We start from the raw sequence: 20,821 nt of genomic DNA on the forward strand, positions 1-20,821 counted from the left end.
AATTAGGTTCACTCTTCCTGTTTGCTGATGCTTCCCAGAAAACTTAAGTTTCTCTCCGTTTCATCACTTGTGCTCTTACTGCAAGATAAATTTTACACAGAAGGAGGCCTGGCACAGGCTTTTTTGCTACACAGGGAATTAATTTCTTGAGACTAGAGATTTCCTTTCCAACTGTTATATACTTCCCTGATTTTACCCCTTCTGTCAGTTTGTGATCTTTCTTTGAATGCCCAGTTTGCCACCTAGGCCTTTGACAGCTGATGAGGGAATGTTATGTTTGGTGACAGATCAGGTATTAGGAAGAATAGATTACCAATGTTCACAGAACATCTTTCCTTCCAGCTTCTTCAAAACTGGGTGAAAGGGGAAGAAAGTGGTAGGGCCAAGCTGTAATTCTAACTGATAGTACTAATAATCTTGTTGAAACTCAAGTGTTTCTGGATCCTGCGTCCTTTTATTCTTACCTGTTTAATTTTACTTGATCACTTCTCGTTTTGGTAGTGCTCTTTCTTTCTCTGAAACTTCACAACTCTTATTTTCAGCTCATCCTTCCATCCTTTTTGTGGTGCCAATGTTGGCCCTCCAGGGGGAATAGTTGTAGAAGTGAAAGTTGTAAAGATGTTCCATTCCACATTCCAACTACTCAGGTTTATTCCATGTGACCTGACAATATCCCTTTATTTGCCTTCTCTTTGTAACAAACTTACACAGCAATTAAGGTTTCAAACATTCTTCTGAAGTAACAGCATATTACCTAATGTAATTACGTAGTAGTTTCTCGGGTGTCAAGGCATTTTGCATATGTGAATGGCTGGCTCTGGGCGTATTCTGAGGCAATGGTTTTGTTTCAATGTAAATGTGGTAAATTAGGCAGGTCTCAAAGCTTGTGTAATGGAAGTCATATTTTTTGTGGAAGCCAAGTAGAACATTTTCCTAACCTGGTGAAGTCCCCCAGGTGCTCCTTTGGCTGGGATTTCCAAGCATGGCATCTGCCATTTATCATGTCTCAAGCCACTCTTACACAATTCTGCGTAGTAGGTGTGCTAAAATAACCCTTGGTTTGACATGGAAGATTGATTTGGCTCTCTTGTTAGTTTGTATATGGAGATTTATATTTAAAGGTAAGGTGACACTGAAACTCTGGAAGAGGGAATTTGCAATGCTTTGTGTCACAAACTGGCCAGGCAAGTTGTTTTGATAGACCTGCTTCTTTATAGTCTGAAGTAGTTACAGAGGCTTTGAAAGGCACCAGCAAGAAATGATAAATTGTATTGTAGGCTAGAAATCATCTCTAACTGCATACATAGTAATCCACTAATTGGAACAGCAACTTCCTCCAGAGTACTCAGAAAAGGTGTTTCACTGACTTGACTTTCACTTTTGTTAAACAAACAATCATTTCCTTTTGAAGAGGCAAAGCAAAAGTGGTATTGAACACCTGGAGTTACTTTTTCTGTAGTAAATAGAATTTTCCTATCCAGAAGCAGCAGTTTGAATCTCTAGTTTGTCATGTACATTGTCCAAGAGCAGCAAGCACAAATGTTAGCAAACCTTGCACAGAACTTAAACATTAATCATGACCTTCAGTGAGAAGGATTGGAAAGAACCAAAAAGCTAAATTTCTTGTTCACTTTTTCAGCTCATCTCAAAGCTGAGACACATTTGTCTTGGTCAGAGGAAAAGAGGCTTACACGGCTTTGTCCATGATGTCTTTCTAGATTGAGCAATGCACACCTTCTGTCATTTGAGGTTTAGGAAAACACTAATTTTGAAATCTATTCACTGTTAAGCTGTGGAAGTGAGATACTGGATACAGTGATACAATGACCATGCACATGCTGTACTTAATAAATCTGTTTATTCCTTTTTCTGAAAGAGCAGCAGCTAATTTTCATTTCTGTATTTAGAGCCACAGCCTGTCCAGACTGTTTCAAACCAGCAAAGAACAAACAGGTAAGATCTCATCATTGTTGTATTTCTTTTCTAACATTCAGAATCTCGCAGCAGTAACCACAATGAAGAACTTACACAGGTATTCGGTCACTGTTTAATGTCTGGTGTTCCTTCAACAATAATCTCTCTAGGTTTTGGTTATCTGAAAGCAAAGCTTGTCTTCTTTATTCACTTGATGTTTATGTGCTGAGGAAAACGAAGAGCTTGGTGCTTTTGTTTAGGTCATTCATTTTCCAGACTGTCTAAAGGCCATGATTTTAAGACTGTTCTCTGGAAATACCTTCCTTAATATCTGGGAATTTGATTGTCATGCATTAGAAGTAGCATAAAAGATGTGCCTCAAGCTCTCTGTGGATAAAACATTTCAGATAAAGTCACATCATGAAGATGAGGTTCTGCAGCCAAAAGAGAAATGACCACACTGCAGTTTTCATGTCCTCTGATCTGAATGAAAGACACAATGCATGCAGGATGTTTTTGTCATGTCTGCCTCTGGAGGAGGGGAGGAAGGACCTTGTCAGTTATTGCAGACCCTGAGCCCACACACAATCATTGATGGGAAAGAGGACATGTGAGAATGAAAAAATGGTTGGAGAGAAACCAATACAAGTATAACAGTTGGTGTCATCAGAAGGAGAAAAGTAACTTCTGTCAGAAGCCTGTGCAAGGCCTTTTAGTTTTTTGGTGAAGAGTCTACCAACATTTGGTAGAGGGAGTCTGACCCTAGAATCTAGCCTACTCTACTCCACCTGGCCAATAAATGCAAGTCTTTTTTGAGAAGGATTGTATTGTTATAACTCACTGCTTGCTGCAATGCTTTCCTTTAGAAAGGGGAAAAATCTCACATAAGGATCTAAACTAACAGGGCCTGCCTGTTAAAACCACACAGGCAACAAGATTCAGAGGAATCTAAAGGCAAAAATTACACCTGTGGAGGTTCATCCTTAGAAAGAAGCTGTGCTTGAAACTTCAAGGGCTGTGTTAATCAGAGTAGTAGTATAAAAACTGATTTCCAAGTAAAAATGTCTGTGTTATCTGTTGTAGATAGTTGTTTAAACTTACTGCTAGTGTAAGGATTTTCCAGCTCATCTGTTCTATAGGGAAGGGAAATGCTACTGTGTTTAATTTATGTTTAGAAAGGAGAAAGGGCAGCTTCCCTGGAGGCATCCAGGAGCTTGTGAAGATTTGAGTTGTCCCAAACTGTGACCCAGTATTTTCCAGATGTTTTTTCCAATTCCCAAATCTACTTTTCAAAAAAATACAGCATTAAATTGGAAATTCAGCAGTGGGCCATCAGACAGTCAGGGGGCTGGAGCACATGCTTGGGGAGGAGGGGCTGAGGAACCTGGACTTCTTGAGATTGGAGAAGAGAAGTTTTTCAGGAGGACCTAGCTAAATCTCCCCTTAGTACCAAGAGAGAGATTATTGAGAACAGGGAGCCAGGCTGTTCTTCACAGTGCAAGGAGGAGAGATAGTGGCAATAAGTTGAAATGAGAGGTTTGGAGTACATACAATAAAAATCTTTTTATCATGAGGACAGTTGGATAGTGGAGCAAGCTATGCAGAGAGGGTGTGCAGGCTTCATCCTCAGAGGATTTCAAGACCTTACTGGATAAAACCCTGGGCAATATGATTTGATATCATAGCTGACCGTGCTATGATTAGAAGGTTCATTTAGAAACCACCTACTGTCCTCAGCCTTCCTAAAGTAGGATTCCACCTCACCTGTTAAAATGCTGGTTTCACCTGGGGTAGGAAGCTAAATTCTGTTTTCTGCCTTAGCTTTGCTGATCAACAGCAGCACCAGGGTATGCTTGGAGGGTGTTATGTTTTAAACTGTCAGCTGTGTTAGTTGCATTGCTTTCATGTTGTGAGTAAAGTTGCTTGAGTAGATTTTGGCAAAATTACCTATTGCTCTTGGTTGCCCTATTAAAATTAGGGTTAAGATCACAGTGAGTTCTTGCTGATACAGAGCTGCTTGTAAGTATTAGATAACACAAGTGAAAACAATCTGCTTTGTGAGAGCAGTGTGTATATTTTAGGGTTTGTTTTTTTGTCTTCCTTAGGCATAGTCTTTCTTCCCTTCACACAGTTCTTGACTTGTTTTTCTTTGTTTCACTGTGCAGTCTGTTTTCACCAGAATGGCAGTTTTAAAAGCCCTAGAGAAGATAAAAGAAGAGGATTTTCTCAAGTAAGTATATACTGAAACTAGTTCTTAGTCTTGTGTTTTTGTACAGAATTAGGATAAGGAGGAAAATACTGGGTAGATGAGTAGTGATAAGATATCTATAAAAGTACTTTTGTTTACATCTGCTCGTTTACTGGTTAAATTGTGTTGTGTTTTCTCTTCTTCTGGTAACAGAATAGAGTTCCAGATCTTTTAATTACGGAGTAATCTCAAAATGTTTGAGTTAAGGCATGGAAGATGGAAAATTGGATGTAACACAAATGGTGGTGTTCTTCCCATTATTCAAAGTGCTTCATAAGTCTATTATCTCAGGAGCAGCAAGGAGAAGAAACTGAGGGTCAGAGAGCTGCAGTTTTGCTTTGTGCTTTTGGCAGTACCTCAGTGCAGATCTCTGGACTGGCATGGGATTTAGGATGGTTAGAAGTGAAAACACTTTGTTGATATACTGCCAGTCATTTGCATTCAAAAATCTTTATGTATATCCCAAAAAACACAGAAGAGATTTAGAAATTGTGGAACCTTCTTCTGTGTTTTGAACCTTAAGAGTTTCTAAGACAAGCTTCTCTTTACAAGAAAGACTTTGTCCCATCTTTCCAAAAGGGTGGGAATTGAGTTATGAGAAAATCAAGAAGGGCTGTAATGTGGTAAAAGTCACAGGCACTGAGAGGACATTGAGACACTTTCTCTGTAGTTCACTTGCAAGCAAAGATTTAGTGATAGATCCTAAAGGTAGTTTTCCTGCTGGATGTAGTTTCAGGATCGCTATGGCATTGTGCTGCTTGTCACGGCACAGTGTGAATTGGAGCATTAGACTTGGGTAAGGTTTGATGGTAGATTGACAGAAGTATTTGCAATTGGTTTGCTTGGATGTTTATCCATTTCTTGGTGTTCCAACTTTTAATGTGAACATATACTCTAGCTGTGTTTTGTGTAACTGACATACATGTCACCTTTCATGCCATTATTACTGTTCCAATCGTGTCTTGGTATTGCTAGTAATGTTCAGTTGTTTTTTTTATACAGGCATTTTCCATGTCCCCCAAGTTCACCAAAGAACCTCTGTGATGTGCTGGAAATTCAGTGCAATAATGGTGCTATTTTTGTGGCTGGTAAAGTGATCCATTTATTTGCTGATGTGTTGTCTTAAACAGTACTTTTGTAATACTGCCAAGGCACCCAGTAGATTCTTGCAATTTGTTGATTCCTGTAATTAAGGTTTAAGGAGCAAAGAAACAAATCTGTTCTAATCTTGCCATTGATTTTCTTTTGTTTTGAGAGGTGGAGTAGTTCTGTCTTCTAGAGATAGCACAGGGTGATGTGAAGATACAAAAAACTTCCTTTGTGCCCCTGTTCATTGAGGTGCTTACCCAGGAGCAGTTTATGAAACAAAGAATTGTGCCCTGTAGTCTATGCTTGCTCTCTCCTTCAGAAAACCTTTATCCCTGCAAATCTTGCAGTTGTAATGTGTCCCCTTACAATAAGCAGGTGTTTTGAGAAAGGCACTTAAGCTCCCAGCAGTGCTTTTCACTTGCTTGGGTTTTGATCTGGATTCAGAAGGTCTCACCATCTGGATTTATCTGCTTATTATTCCATCCTAAACTGCCAGTCCTAATGGGATTAATAAAGGTTAATTTCTTGAAAGCTTAGCTCTTTCCAGTTCCTCCCTCCAAACCAGAATAGCATCTGAAATAATTGGCTGAGACAGATAATGCAGCAATACCTTGGTGTCACTGAGTTTTGTCACACTCTTGTATCACCTGCCTGCAAGATTCTCTGCTATTCCCCCAGTCCTGTGTGTAAACAATCATTTATTTAAATACATGCAAACAGATTATTTTTTCAAACCCTACAATTTAAATCCAGCATAAGAAGGACAGTACAAATCCTGAATAAAGGAAAACACAAGATTAATAGGAAAAAAAAGGCAAAAGCCAGTGTTCTCATGGCATGATGTTCTACATATACCTATAGTATCATAGTATCATTCAGGGTTAGAAGGGACCATAAGGATCATCTAGTTCCAACCCCCCTGCCATAGGCAGGGATACCCCACACTAGATCAGGCTGGCCAGAGCCTCATCCAGCCTGGGCTTAAACACCTCCAGGGACAGGACCTCAACCACCTCCCTGGACAACCCATTCCAGGGTTTCACCACTCTCATGGTGAAGAACTTCCTCCTCACATCCAGCCTGAATCTCCCCACCTCCAGCTTCATTCCATTCCCCCTAGTCCTATCACTACCTGAGATCCTGAGCAGTCCCTCCCCAGCCTTCCTGTAGGCCCCCTTCAGGTACTGGAAGGCCACAATGAGGTCACCTCACAGCCTTCTCTTCTGCAGACTGAACAGCCCCAACTCCTTCAGTCTGTCCTCATAGGAGAGGTGCTCCAGCCCTCTGCTCATCCTCCTGGCCCTTCTGTTTTACAGCAATACAGTAATTCTTTTTCATTACAGCTAGAAGTACATTTTCAGGAATCCAAGATAGCCACTGTCTGTTAGCCTTTTCTAGGTACACCAGTTTATTTTAGGTTGCTTTGTTGGATGGTTTCATCAGAATTCAGCTGTCTGGAGAGAGACAGAGGGTTAGGTTTAATACTGATTTGGGGATTTCTGGTTTATAGGTTGCTCCAACCAAAATAACCTCAACAAACAAACAAACAGGCAGAATGTTGTCTTGAGTCTTTGAAGAGTTAAATCCAGAACAGACTGTCTAGAGCAGAGTGCAGTTATTTTGCTATTATTAAATGAGATGGGCTCTTAATTTGTAAGTCCTGTTTCAGAGTTGGTATTGCCCTCCTGACATTATCTTTGGTGCCAAGTGGTCACTCAGCCCTTCCATCCCCCAAATTATTTTGTCAAAGGTTCAGGAGAAGCTGTCAAACCCCCAAACACCATCTGTTTGTTGTTGGGTTTTTTTAACCCACTCTTGTTCAGGTTAAAAGCTACAATTATTAGAATGGGGAGTTGAAAGGAAAAAAAAAATGTTGTTTTCCTTTCTCAATTTTATGGGAAGAGAATTGAGTAGAGTGAACCTAATTTCTGAGTGATTAGTCATAGCACTTTCAGTATTTGCCCCAGTGAAACAGTATTACTAAGTTTCCCCACTTATTTGTGTAGGTTTTTCTGCAGATCAAAATGCAAGGAGGAAACATTGTTAGAAATAGGAAAATATGATACTGAAAACCCCCAAAACTGAGATGACAGAGGCATGGTGTAATATGCATGGCTCCTTTGAACTCCTTTTTTCTCCTCTGTAGGCAAGGTTTCAGACTGAAACATGTTTGTATAAGGGAGTTACTCACTGTCCTTTATGAAAGAGTTCCTTGTTTTGTGCATATTTGCACATAAAACCTGTCAATAAGAAAGTTCACCATGGTCATCTGGGTGAGACTCATTGGTTATAGCAGTCCTCATGTCACAGGAGATATAACACAAGTCCATGACTGGAATCAGAGAATGGCAATCTCTTTACATGGCAACTTTTCAAGGTTTTGGAAGCTCACACTACTTTATTATTAAGACATTTTGCTCTCATGGTTTTCCTTGTACTAAGCTAATGGATTCTAGTTTGGATTTATTGAGTTACATGTTCAGACAAGCACAGAACTTAGATTGAAATATGTACTACTAGATAGAGGAGAGCGTGGGAGCTGCTTTCCTTGGGACACCTATGCATTATATAGCACTAGTTTGGCATACAGGAGGCTGGTTCAAGACCATGTTCTGATTTCAAAAACCCCACAGCTTTTTCCATCCAGAATTCAGTTGACTCAGAGTAGGCATTTGAACCTTTGGGTTTATCCCCATTTGTGTCCAGCTATATACAGTTTTGTTTCTGTGGTTATACCTGAGGGTTTGAATGCAGCAGTAGGCTCTCCGAGTCCAGCCTTAAGCTGGCCGTCTTGGATACCGAAGCTCATAGCTGCTGCACCATGTGTGTCTTGCTTTTGCTGTAGTGTTCTTGCCATAGAAGAAGACTGTAAATTTATTTTCAAAAGGCTCCTATGAAAGCTAAATGTGGTGTGCTGTGCAACACTTATGTCCATCACTTTAGAATTATTCCAGACAACTTGGTTTTTCACAGGAAGATACAACAAATATTCAAGGAATTTACCTCAGACTCCCTGGATTATTGATGGAGAGCGGAAGCTGGACTCTTCAGTGGAAGAACTGATTTCAGAGCATCTAATGGCAGAATTCAAAGCAGACAGTGAGTATCCAGAAGCTCATTTACCATATATATTCTTCATCATTACTAGAATATTTTCTTTTAGTAACTACTCACTTAATACAAAAGTCTGATGGAAAAACCACGTTTTTCTTTTACCCCTCTCCTAGGGATGAAGCTTGTAGACTTTCTTTAGCTATGATCTGTGACTAATTAGATGACTGTTTGGTTTTATGCAGTGTCTTTTAGCCTACTACAATATCTTCTCAGCTGATCTAGTGACACAAATATTATGGTTGTGTCTGGTGGTATTGTTGCCAAGTCATCCTTCTCACCAGTTGGTAATTTGTAAAGGGACCTGTTAAAAGAAGGTTTTGCCATGAGCATTACATACCTGTTTAGCCTTCATGTTTCTTACCTTGATTAATTTATTTTCTTCAGTGCATAAATTTCCACAAGCTGAATGCTTACCCAGGGACTACCCAGATAAAATAATCACTGCCCAACATTTGTCATCTACTAGATGTGCAACTGGAGACAGAGAAAACCCAAGGAAAAATTGTACTAAGTATTAGTTTGGAAAAAGCAACTACTTTCCCCTCCTCTCCTCCCTCCTCCCAGTGGATGTGTTGATCTGAGCACTGGGGAAATCCTCAAACTTTGTGTTTGGGCCAGGTGCTAAGTCACTCCTGATTTCAGCCTGCAGAATGACTACAGGTGGCAACCAGAAATGTATGTGCAGTGGTGCTGTGAGATAAAAGAACAGCAATACCATTGCCAGTAGGTCAAGGGAGATGATCCTTGGCTTTTCCTCAGCACTGGGGAGACACATTTGGAGTACTGGGTCCAGTTCTGAGCTCCCCAGTACAAGAAAGATGTGGACATACAAAGTGAGTCCAGCAAAGGGTTGTTAAAATGATGAAGGGTCTGGAGCATTCCCAACCAAGAAAATTCTGGTAGTGTGACCAGAGAAATGAGAGAGAATAATACCCGAGGAAATCTTTATGCATTCTGTAGAAGAATGGTAGAAGAAATTTTGAAATCATCAGTTTTTCAGAGACAGAGATGGAACAGAGCTGATAAATCACATTTACTATGGGGTTTGTTCCCCCATTCCTCCTTCAGACAAAGCTTAAAGGTGGAAAGGGTGTGAAGGAAACTACCCAACCGTATATGTTTGTGGCTTGAGAGATGAGAAGAAAGAAATACACAGACTTTACTTTTGAGTTTGGACTTGAATTTTCTTCCTCTTTTGTTAAGATGTGCAGGCTCTTTGAAATAGATTTGCAAACAAGGTTAGAAAGAAAATATTTCACCTTTTCAAAGCTGTAGAGATTACTAACAATGTAAAATAACATTTCACCTGCCTTGTTCAAATCTCTTACAGCCTTTAATTTTTCTTCCTCTGGAAGAGAAGATGTGGATGTAAGAACACTAGGCAATGGTAAGGCTTGGAACATCACTTGTGAAGCACAGAAACAAAATGGTTAACCAAAGCTACCCTGACAGATCTTGCTGAATGCAAAGTGCAAAATTATGTAACAAGGCATGCTAGAAATCTTCCCTCTGAAGCATTTCAGTGATATTTCTGCATTTATTCCTGAAGACCGAACAGTTTCCCTGAAAGAGGAGCTTTTTCTCAGTGGCCTTGGCTGCCAACATGCATATTCATCTTCTGGGCTTAAGCCATTTAGAGCAGACTTGATTTCTACCTTGCTTTCTTTTGGATCCTTCTGCTTTGCCTCACTGTCACTGGTGAGTGTGAAAGCCTTACTTTCTTCTTGAATTTGGGTCCTTTATAAATGTCAGCTGCTTTCTAAGATGCTGAAGCTACTATGGCCAAAGGAGGAAGGGAAAGAAAAAGAAAATGAACAGTGATGTGTTTCAGTTGCTGTCTGATTTGTAGTGTAGTTCTTGGCATTGCTCATACTGGGGATCATCCCTGGCCCTGAGCACAAAAGTGCAGCTACTGCAACAGATGTTTAGCTGAGGGAGCGGGATTTAACATCATCTTGCACCTGGGCATTGCTGTAGGTGACAGAAAATAAGCTAATTAACTTTTTTTCTTATTTTATTTTTTAATTAGCACAGACTTGTACAAGATGTCTTCTGGGAAGTTGTAATTTGCACTTACTGCTGATACTGGGGTTTAGTAGCCAAAAGAGGTCCCTTGTTTCTTTCCTTCCATCTGATACTATGTCCCTAAACCTGCAAGCCGTCTCCCTGTTTGCATAACAGCAGACAGACTTCACACCTTCCACCCTTCCTGCATAAATTCAAATGTTAATTTAGAACAACATGTTTTTATGTTTTATGGCTGTGCATGTTGCTAGGAAGGCCCTTTGCAATCGAGCTTGTGAATCCTCGTAGGATACATTTCACTGCAGAGGAGATGAAGGGACTTCAGCAGGTAAATCTTTTGCACCTCATGGAACTCATAAAGCATGTGTTTCTTCTCTAAGTGAGCAGTTTGGCTAACTGATTCTTTTCTAAATATCACAGACAATTAATAACTCTTCAGACAAAATACAGGTGCGAGATTTACAGCTTGTCACCAGGTCAGTATTTATCATCATGGGCAAGAATTTCAAAGGGATGCTCCATGAGTCTCACAAGTCTTCCTGCTCACAGCTTTATATAATTATGTTATGGGAGTAATTAATTTCTTTTGTTTAGAGAGGCCATTGGTCGTATGAAGGAAGGTGAGGAGGAAAAGACAAAGACCTATAGTGCCTTAATATGGATAGACAAAGCAATACAGAAAGAAGATATTGCGTTTTTGGATGATATCAAGGTATCTGTAGCCCTTTCTGCTGATTTACACAGTACCTGTCCTGTTGCCTTAGGGGACAGTTATGTACATGTGTCTATGGATGTGTCTCTCTATGTGGGTGTTTTTTCATCAGAGTTTCTTTTGCTGTAGTGACTTTGGTACCTGCCTTGCCCTTCCTCACTTCACCGTTGTCATCCTAGCAGTATAGCTGGCTGGCTGCTAGCCAAGACAACAGATCATTGTATAACACTGACCTTCCAATAGACCAAGTAATAAAAAGTAGTGAATGGAAGAAGAGGAGATCTGATGCCTACACTCCGTTCTTGACTTTAGATAGTGTTTTGCTTAAGTGAAAGGAGCAGAGGTGATCTTCTGTTGCACAAGTTCCTAAGCTATTCTTACACAGGCAGCACAACTAGGGAGTTTGAAATGTCTATGGAAAATAATGCAAAGAGGCCTCAATATAAAGAATGGCAAAGGGGATAGCAGAGTGCTCCAAAAATGGCAAAAGTAAAGGCCAAGAGGGCTCTGTGTAACAAGCACATTGCCTTAACAAGAACCTTCTCAAATGCTGGTCAGGGACATACTGCTGATGGAGAAGGACGTTCAGTGTTTGTTGTCTTGCACCACTTCCTAGGGGCCTCATCCACGAAGTCACTCTCAAAGCAGGGGCTTGAGCCACTGCAGTTCAGGGAGGCAGCTGATGTGAGGCTTGTCTTTTAGCATGCCCCTCACTTCCTGACAAAATGCCTTTCAAACTGCTGCATCTCATTTGGGAAAGGAGGTGGGGAATAAACTTCCTTAAAAACTATTAGGATCTCTAATTTAATTTTAGTTTTGGTTGGGATTTTTTGCTTTTCTTTCCAGGGGGGTGCCTGTGGTTTAGACAGAGCATTTGTGGGTAGGTTTTTTTTCTCTTTTTTGATTGCCCTGAGGCTCTCTGCGAGCCTCTAAATCCTGGAGTCATTCCAGCAAAGGGCTTCAGAGATTTCAAGGTCATCCCTCTGTATTTGTGATTCCATCAGTTTGTGTTCATATGAGGCCTCGTCGTGTTTGGCCTTTGAGATGACTGTTCTTTTGCTTTCCTTTTGCTAAACATGGGAGAAATCAGAGTGTATCTTAGCTACCATAATACAGTATTCAAAAGATGTGACTGGTTAACGATAAATCTCACTCTTACCATATGACTCTTGTGCAATACGTTGCACATTTCCTTCCTCATTTATTTTGTTACTTCTTGTAAAAGGATTTAAAACTTGACCAGAAGACACCTCTCCGGGTTCTTCACAGAAGGCCACTAGCTGTGAGGTGTCGGATCATTCACACCATGAAATCTGAGTACATAGACGAGCATCACTTTCGGCTGCACCTGAAGACTCAGGCAGGGACGTATCCTTAGGTGCCATTGCACAGCGCAGTTGTGCAACAGCCAGCTGACCAGAGCAGTTTGGGTACTGGGAGGTTTCCTGGTTTTATGGCTAGGGTATTTCTAAATTCCTGCTCTTCAGCAGTCATATGTTGCTGCATGATGTTTGCTTTTGTGTCAGACTTTCATGTTCAGACTTCTATTCAAAAATTAAAGCATGTGCTAGCTGTAAGAACGTGCTGGATCAAGCTACACCAAAGCTGCTTTTTCTAACTCAACTGAAAGTCTTTCACCTTTCTTGATAAACTTCTCTGCAGTGTTTCATGCACTGCAACACAGACTGCACATTCCTGCTACTTCCCACTTAACATTGTCTTGTCATAAAGTTGTCACTCACTTTGGAATAAAACAGAAAATGCAGGTCAGTAGTGCAGTCTTTGGCATTAAGCAGAAGTGAAGAACTGGAAATTCTTTGAAGATGGCTGTGGGCTTAACAGGACCACTGCAAATTGGCTTAGGAGTAGAAAAAGACACTCTTGGCTTTGAGTATTTCTCAGCGTATTCTTTTTCTTTCCTTTTGGTTTCCTGGAGGGAAAACACACCTTTCCTTAGCTGGTATTTCTAGCTATATTAAGGAGTTTGTGCATGGAGACTTTGGAAGAACAAAGCCCAATATTGGCTCTCTTCTGAACAGAACTGCTGACATTCTGGAGTTGGATGTAGAAGTAAGTTGTTTGCTTTTGATCTTTCCTGGAAACTTGTAGCTGCGTTTGTGAGAGAGTTTCAGTGGAATGGCTCTAACTGAAGCAACATTGCTTACTGCAGTTAATAGACTTATGTTACTGCAACAATAGTGGTTTGTACCACAGGCAACAGGGTTCCTTTGCTGAACTCAGGTTGGGGAGGGATGGTAGGACCTACCACAAACCGATGACACTATCAGCAGCTACTGGAAGAGAGCTTAGCACTGTTACATGTATCGCAGAATTTCTTTTCAGAATGGGATCAGATTGAAAACAGGAGAGACTTCACTTCCTCTTTCAGGGCTGCTTCAAACCCAGCAAGAAATTTTATCTGTTGACTTGTTTTGGTTAAAAGCATGTATGTAGAGATAGGGATTTAATAGTTAACTTAGTGGTTTGGTAAAGCTGAGTTACAACACAGGGTTTCATTTCAAGCAGCCAATGATCAGCATGTTTCCTCTTACATATTTCTGGAAAGCTGCCTACATGTTATGTTTTGCAGAAAGGCTTTGCAGTGTTTTGTGCATCTTTTGTAGGATAATACGGAAAGAGTACTTACTGAGGGCAGTTAGGTTACCTCTGAAAACAGGAACACCTGCCGTGGGGCTCAGGCTGATATGGCTCTCTTATGCATAGATGTCACTACAGTTGTTGGACATAACTATAAAAAATGGCTAGAGACTTCAAAATAAGTAGACACCTTGCTAATCACGCACGTAGTAATTGCAGCATTTGCTCCTAATAAAGTGTCAGGCATGTTCTGTGCCTTTTGACTAACAGTCAGGATGGCTTGCATGTAATTTGTGACAACTTATTCTCTTAGTCTAGTTTTCCTTGCTTAGAAGACACATTTTAGGACAAATGAGTTTTGTGCTCAATCCTTGCCTGCACTGCCCAGTACCCTCTGGCAATAGTCATAAACTCACAGAGTGCATTAGGTTGGAAGGGTCATCTTGTCCAACACCCCTGCAGTGAGCAGGAACATCTTCAACTTGATTGGGTTGCTCAGAGATTGATTGTTTTTACATAACAGCCTATCTGTAGGAGGGGTAGGAGATGAAGATGATTCAGGTTTTCACTTATCAATTCTGGACACTCTGTAAATGCAACCCAACATGAAACAAGGCAGGGAAATAGTGGTGCAAGGAGTTCTGATTCTGTTTTATGAAGAAAGCTCAGCATGCAGATGGCTCTCTCCAGACATATGTGGAGCCACCAGAACGAGGTGGCTGTTTCATGCTGCGATCTTCAGCTTGTCTTGTGCCCTGTTGCTTACCTTCATGTCCTTTATTTGCTCTGTTTCTTTGCACAATTAGGCTATAGATGACAGAATTCTGATACTGTATCTTTTTAGATACATAAAGTAAAAACTTTGCTGATTTTGACTTTGTTTTCCAACCCCCTGCTCTTCTAGTCTGTTGACATTGACTGGCCTCCAACCTTGGATAATTAACTTTTCGAAGTTGGGACAAGAAAAAAGCAGCTCCTCTGTCAGCATCTGGTTACTGAGCATCGTACAGTACCACAACTCGGCTGCAAAGTATTGCCGTTGAACGTTTGGATCATGTTGATCTGCCAAAGGGATACCATTAACTTTGAATCAACCTCTAATGCTCTGAAACAGGTCATGGTCAGTCTCCAGCCTTATTTGAATTTCTTGTGTCCATAAAAAGATTTTTGGTAACCCAGTTTGTTGATAACGTGTCTCAAAGCAGTTAGGAAAAAGAATGCCTGTAACATGCAAGGAGTGTAGTGAGCAAGTACATCGGACACGCTTCCTGGAGAGGAGTTTAAAATGTTTTAATTAAAAATAACCCTCAAGACACTTCTTTCTTTCTTGGTTTTGTTAATTCTTTTTATATTGGATGCTGTAGCTTTCCTGTCTGGGTGCAGGTAGCACTGAGGTACCTGAAAATCAAGCCTAACTTTTTTGACCACTGTTCATGCAGGAAATCCCAGAAGCCTGGATGTGAGGAGGAGGTTCTTCACCATCAGAGTGGTGAAGCCCTGGAATGGGCTGTCCAGGGAGGTGGTTGAGGCCCTGTCCCTGGAGGTGTTTAAGCCCAGGCTGGATGAGGCTCTGGCCAGGCTGATGTAGTGTGGGGTGTTCCTGCCCATGGCAGGGGGTTGGAACTAGATGATCCTTGTGGTCCCTTCCAACCCTGACTAATACTATGATACAATGAAACTGTCTGCACCACTTCACCCTCTGCTGACTGCCTTTTGGTCAGTGTCAGTTGTAGAGATAGGCAAGTATGTCTCCAGGACAAAGTACTTTCCAAACAGTTTTCAGAAGAAAACTCTGCACTTAAAGTGAATTTTTTCTCACTTAAAAACGTCAGTGATGCTTCCTCAGTGATGCTTCCTCAGTGATGCTTCCTCGGAACAGCTGTTGTGATACGTGAGGCCTCAGCTACTCTTTGGCCTTGTTACAGTTCTCTCCAGATGCAGGATTTTCCCAGTTGAGTCACTGTATCTAACAAGATTTGGAAGTCCTGGAAGTGGTGCACAGTGGAAATCTAAGGCCAAACAGGGACAACTAGAACCTCAAAGTGGGGGCAAACATAAAATGTAGAGAAAAATGTTGGTACTGAGGACTAATACAGAGAGAAAAAATCTCTGGTTTCGTACCATAGTACTTTTTTCTAACACCTACCCCTGTGTGAGACGGCTTGGAAGAGTTGAATGTTGCCAAGGAACTTGCCTAGAAGAGGGAAGACCTGAGGTTCTCTTTTCTCATGTGATTTTGTTTCATACAAAACACCACTTAGAGCTCTAGAGAAAGATACTTTTATGCCTCTATGGTGTTACACCATTAGGAAGATGCTTCTGCTTACCTGAAGTACAGAAGGAAGTTAAATGATCAACAAGAAATTAAGGTTTGGAATTTAAGGGCGCTTCATTAATTAACACTTCAGAAAGGAAGAGGGTAGCATTTGCTAAGACAAAACAGTGTGAGAACAGGGTGGTTACATTACTGGGATGTCTTTCCTTCAGTGGTACAGGGCCACACATAATAGAACAACTGCACTGTAACTTTAGCTGAAGGCTCAAAGAGGCATAATAAATACATTTTTCAAGGAGCCCCTAAAACCCAGTGTTGAAAAATTAAGTCTAAATATCACACACTCTGCCTGTGATGGGCTGTCAAAGCTTGTCTCTCCTCATTTGTTTCCTATTCTACTGTAGCATAAGTATGGCAGTGATTCAGAAGCTCCTTGTTTTCTAACACAAAAATAATAGGAACATGATTCAGACAGCTTAAAGAGTAAAAACAACAACAACAAATACTGTTATGAGCAACAGATTCCAGGAGTAGTCGTCTCTGGTAAGAATCTGTACCCAGAAAGGAAGTATAATTAATGATGGAAAACTTAAGAAACTGAATTCAGAAAATAAAAGAGCATTCCAGTCTCTGCTTTTTTGCAGCTCACTGTGAACTAAAATGTGATTTATAGATTCCATAAACTGCAGGGGGAAAATCTGCAAACCACTGCACTGTGGCCATGACATACATGAGAAGAACTGTTCCAAGGGGAGAATAGGGTTAAGAAGGCAGCAGCAGAAACGGCTTCCTGCTCCTGCCCTAGTGCAGAGACCCACAGCTCTTTCTGCACTGTTGAATGTTAACAGGGGGACAGTGGGCATAATGTAAGGAATCAAAGTGCAGGTAAAGACGGCTTCAAGTGTGTCAAAGCATCTGCTATGAAAGTGTGCTGAGGCTAATCTCCATTCAATGGAGAGGGCCCCACCAAAAACTCAGCTTGCTTAGTTTTTATAAATGCTAAGTATCCAAAAGCAGGGGGGGAGAAGTGGGTGATGCAAAACCTGCAGCTTTTTACTTACTATTCAGTGATCATGTGAAAAATGGGAGACGCCATCTGGTTTTTTGATCTTTGTTTAAAGTCTGCGCTTTCCAATACAAGGCAAACACTTGAAACTGTCACAATCTTTAGTGAATATGGCAGCAGTTAATAGTGTACTTTGGCCTCCACCTTATTTTTTCAACTACAACACCTACATGTCAGTACTTAAATCAGATGTTCTATTACCAGATGATTTAATCTAGTTCATTAGGCACGTGTGAAAGATGTAGAAATTTTCTAGCATGTGAAAAATACTAAAAAAGGAGGCCTAGTGCTCCTTAGCCTCGAAATTCTTCGCTGTGGAAGGATTCACAATCAAGCCATTGTACTTCTCCAAATAGATGGTCACCTGGAATGTCCCCCATGTATTTATTATTTTTACATCAGCTTAGCTGAACCTGGAGAAAGCTACCCCTGTAGTACAGCTTCAGGTGAGCAGGAAACACTCTGTCCTCTCTACCCCTCTGAGTAAAATCTCCATTGCTCTGCCACAAAGAGTGGCCAAGCCCAGGTGAACCCTTACTGCACACAGCACTTCAGGTTTTGCAATGGCCAACAGTCACCATGAGCAGAACATGCTCTAAAGGGCCCCAGGATAAGCAAGCCGTAACCTACCTTCTCCCATTTCTCTGGATTTCCTGTGGTGAGAGGTGTCACGCACCCAAGGTTTCAGGAGCTGAGTACTTCGTACAACCAGTTTTTTAATTACCAAACCAACTCGTTTACAAAGGAAAACAGGACTTTGAAAATATTTAATTATACAGTAAAAACAAATTGTACTATAAAGAGCTTTCTATGAAGTGAGTAAAATGTTTACATTTAATATGCTTAAAACTGAGAACTTCAGAGGAAAAAAAAATGAATAAACAACACCTTTCAAACTTTCTTTGTATTTCTTTGGTCTGTTACTTCAGACTGCAGAAGTGAGGGGAAAAATGCTGTAAAAGGGGGAGAGTCATTTCATTGCCTGATACACTGGGAGCTGGGGGAAGCATATTCTGCCAGACCTGGGTAACTGGCATAATGTGTTACAGCAGCAGTGTCACTGCTTCAAATGACTGTAGTCAGGAGTCATTGCTTTCCTATAAGCCACAGTGTGCTGGAGCTCCTCTCTGCCTTCAGCAGGCAACTACATATCTCAAGTGGTTCTTTGATTTGGGGTTGTGTTTTGTGGTGTTGGTTTTTTTTTTCAATTGCTTCTTTCCATGGTGCAGTTTTACACTGCCAAACTAACAAATGGATTCTTAAGCCTTATAAAAATAGCTGTACAACATAAGAAATAACTCATCTGGATCTTGCTGTGTTGCTTCTTCAAAAAAACAAAACAAAAAGATGATAAAATAGCAAAGCCCTATAATGCAGTATAGAGTGTCTCACCTAGCCAGTTACATTTGTATGTGCTGTCCCTCAACAGCTTGAAACTCAGGCTAAGGACAAAGACTGGGAATCAAGTGGAAGGGAGGAAGTTCTGGTTTCTGGTACAGAGCATAGAGGAGTGTTTAATTAGTACTGACTGAAATGGCCTTAAGTTGTAATAGAGTGCATCAAGACGAGGCTGCACTAAGACTACCTCTCGCTTGGCCCCAAAGCTTTCTTGTGAGAGTTAGGATCTGAGCCTTCTAAGCAGTCACTTGCATAGCAGGAAACTGCTGGGATACCTGAGGAAAGAATAGGTAGATGCTTTGGCTCAGCATACTTCTGAGTTCAACATAACATGTATATCACAGCTACACACACACAAAACTTCCAGGGAAATAACAGCGTGCTCCATTCCTAAAGCAACAGGGGTTTGTCATTTCAAACAGTGCACTTTGGATGAAGTGCAGAGAAGTCCTCACTTTCTGTTCGTACTTTCGTGCAGTGATTCATTTACAACAGAGCTGGACTATTCAAAAACTCAAACCTTCCGGTCTTTTAAAATACATCTAACAATGACATAGTCATTAACAATGTTTTAGAGTAAATTTGCTTTCAAAAGCAAATGGAGTGTGGTGAAAATGTGGAAAATCAATGTGCGATCTTGTTTTAGGAGAGGAAGATTTTATATGGAAGAGGGTTAAGTAACCTAAATCTTTCAAGTAAGTGGAGTAAAACTTTAACACCACTAGGAGACTCTAAACTAGAGTGCCCATGTGCAGGTTTTCTTCCTAACTTCTGTCCTATCAAAATTAAAATCTGATTTCCATAGCAAAAATAGTTATTTTTTCAAACAATGTCAACCCTTCTGAAGATACCAGCTTTTGAGTCCCCATGGGCAAGGAAGATTGAAGTGTTAGCAGTTCCAACAGTGTAAAAATATATATACAAGGTACTTTTAAGGTAGAGAACCCCAAGCCCTACTCCCACCTCTTTATGGGCACCAGGCTTTGGGCTGTAGTATATAACCTGAAGTTATAGCATGAAACTTGCATGAAAGAGGAAGCAAGGACTCCAGAAGGGTAAGTGACTCCTCTTCACACAGCTAGCCATCAGAAAAGCCCCACATACCCACTGCCATCCCAACACTGCTGGCTCAATGGTTATTGCTTTGCAACATGTTTTCAAGTTGTAAAGACTGATAGAGCTCTTCAGTGGAGACACCAACAGTGTCACAGTACTGGATATCTGCAATGTTATTCTGATGGTTTGGGATTGGGTTGCTGAACGGTCTTGATTGGTTTAACACTTGGTCTAGAAAGCCATAGACTGCTGGATCATCTATGTTAGAGTGTGAATTAAAAGCTGCACTGCCTGGGGCTTCTACAGATGGGCAAGATGGAAGTGCCTGAGGAAGCTGCTGCCTGTGATTGCTTGTATTTAACACTGGGCTATACTTCTCTAAGTACATACTAGTGCAGTTCATGTCATCTGTCTCCATGTTCACGATGCTGGCTGTGGAAGTGCTGGTGAGACGAGCCTGGTGCGTGATGCTGTTACTAGAAATGCTCTGCAGGTCTGGAGTTGACAGCCCCACTCCCATGCTACTTATGCCACCTAAATTCCAGTCACAACCCGAATCCTTCTCATCAGGCCAGTTCAGAGGGTTCTCGTGGTAAGCTGGGAGAGAGCCTTGAGGCAGGAGGCTGTGCTGTGGGTGCATGCTGAGCAGGCTGCTGGCTGAAGAACAGTTGCTGTAGAGCTGCTGGCATGAGGAGAGTGTGTCCTGCTTCCCTGGCCCCACTGACGCAGGTGGATGTGTGAGCTGGCTGCCCACAGAGTACATCTGACTAGGGCTGTCCAGGGTTCCTAGCCCTGGCATCACCAGTGTAGATGGACACAGGTTTGGTTCTATGGAAAGAGATGACTGTGTTTTAATATCATTTTTTGCCTAAGATTACAAATAGTAAAAAACAAAGCAAAACCCATGCTAGTTTAGTAAGATTAGATGTGGTTTGCACTCTGTACTTGCTGAACTGCTCTCCAGGGTGGACCACAAACTTCTGGACAGAGGCAAGTCAGCTTATTGACCTCATCCCACTACGGCAAATGCTGAAGGCACTTTTAAGTAAAGAACTGATGGGTTAGTTCCTATAGTCAAAAGTACCAATAACTTACAGGAGGAAACCCTCAACAGAATATTACAATTTAAGCAAAGAGGAGGGAAGGTCAGAGACTGAGTACATGTCTGAAGTGCTGGGCAACTGAACACAGAAAAGAAGTAGTACATAAATTAACACAAAAGAAACTCGCAAGCGTTTAAGATGAAGGTGGTGTGACACCCTTTTGTGCTAAGGGGAGGCTGCAGCATGACTGAGGCTTTGGGAAGAATCTGAAGGAGGAAAAGTA

At 41.2% G+C, this 20,821-nt stretch overlaps 2 protein-coding genes across 7 annotated transcripts in view; one reads left to right on the top strand and one right to left on the bottom strand.

The window, feature by feature from the left end:
* The window catches only part of PUS10 (pseudouridine synthase 10), a 31,977-nt gene extending 14,294 nt beyond the window's left edge, over positions 1-17,683 (top strand). For all 4 annotated transcript variants that reach the window (XM_068153251.1, XM_068153248.1, XM_068153249.1 and 1 more), the window contains exons 8-18: positions 1,908-1,953; positions 4,080-4,144; positions 5,165-5,250; positions 8,225-8,350; positions 9,696-9,752; positions 10,642-10,718; positions 10,811-10,866; positions 10,985-11,102; positions 12,328-12,470; positions 13,073-13,172; positions 14,605-17,683. In XM_068153251.1, the coding sequence (XP_068009352.1) occupies positions 1,908-1,953; positions 4,080-4,144; positions 5,165-5,250; positions 8,225-8,350; positions 9,696-9,752; positions 10,642-10,718; positions 10,811-10,866; positions 10,985-11,102; positions 12,328-12,470; positions 13,073-13,172; positions 14,605-14,643 (913 nt within the window). In that variant the 3' untranslated portion in view covers positions 14,644-17,683. The remainder of the gene's footprint in view (positions 1-1,907; positions 1,954-4,079; positions 4,145-5,164; positions 5,251-8,224; positions 8,351-9,695; positions 9,753-10,641; positions 10,719-10,810; positions 10,867-10,984; positions 11,103-12,327; positions 12,471-13,072; positions 13,173-14,604) is intronic.
* Positions 17,684-17,777: 94 nt separating this feature from the next.
* The window catches only part of REL (REL proto-oncogene, NF-kB subunit), a 43,001-nt gene continuing 39,957 nt past the window's right edge, over positions 17,778-20,821 (bottom strand). For all 3 annotated transcript variants that reach the window (XM_068153246.1, XM_068153245.1, XM_068153247.1), the window contains one exon: positions 17,778-20,323. In XM_068153246.1, the coding sequence (XP_068009347.1) occupies positions 19,569-20,323 (755 nt within the window). In that variant the 3' untranslated portion in view covers positions 17,778-19,568. The remainder of the gene's footprint in view (positions 20,324-20,821) is intronic.

Source organism: Melanerpes formicivorus, unplaced genomic scaffold (genome assembly GCF_026170545.1).
Source record: "Melanerpes formicivorus ecotype bairdi unplaced genomic scaffold, bMelFor1.0.p_v2 SCAF_25, whole genome shotgun sequence".
NCBI lineage: Eukaryota > Metazoa > Chordata > Aves > Piciformes > Picidae > Melanerpes > Melanerpes formicivorus.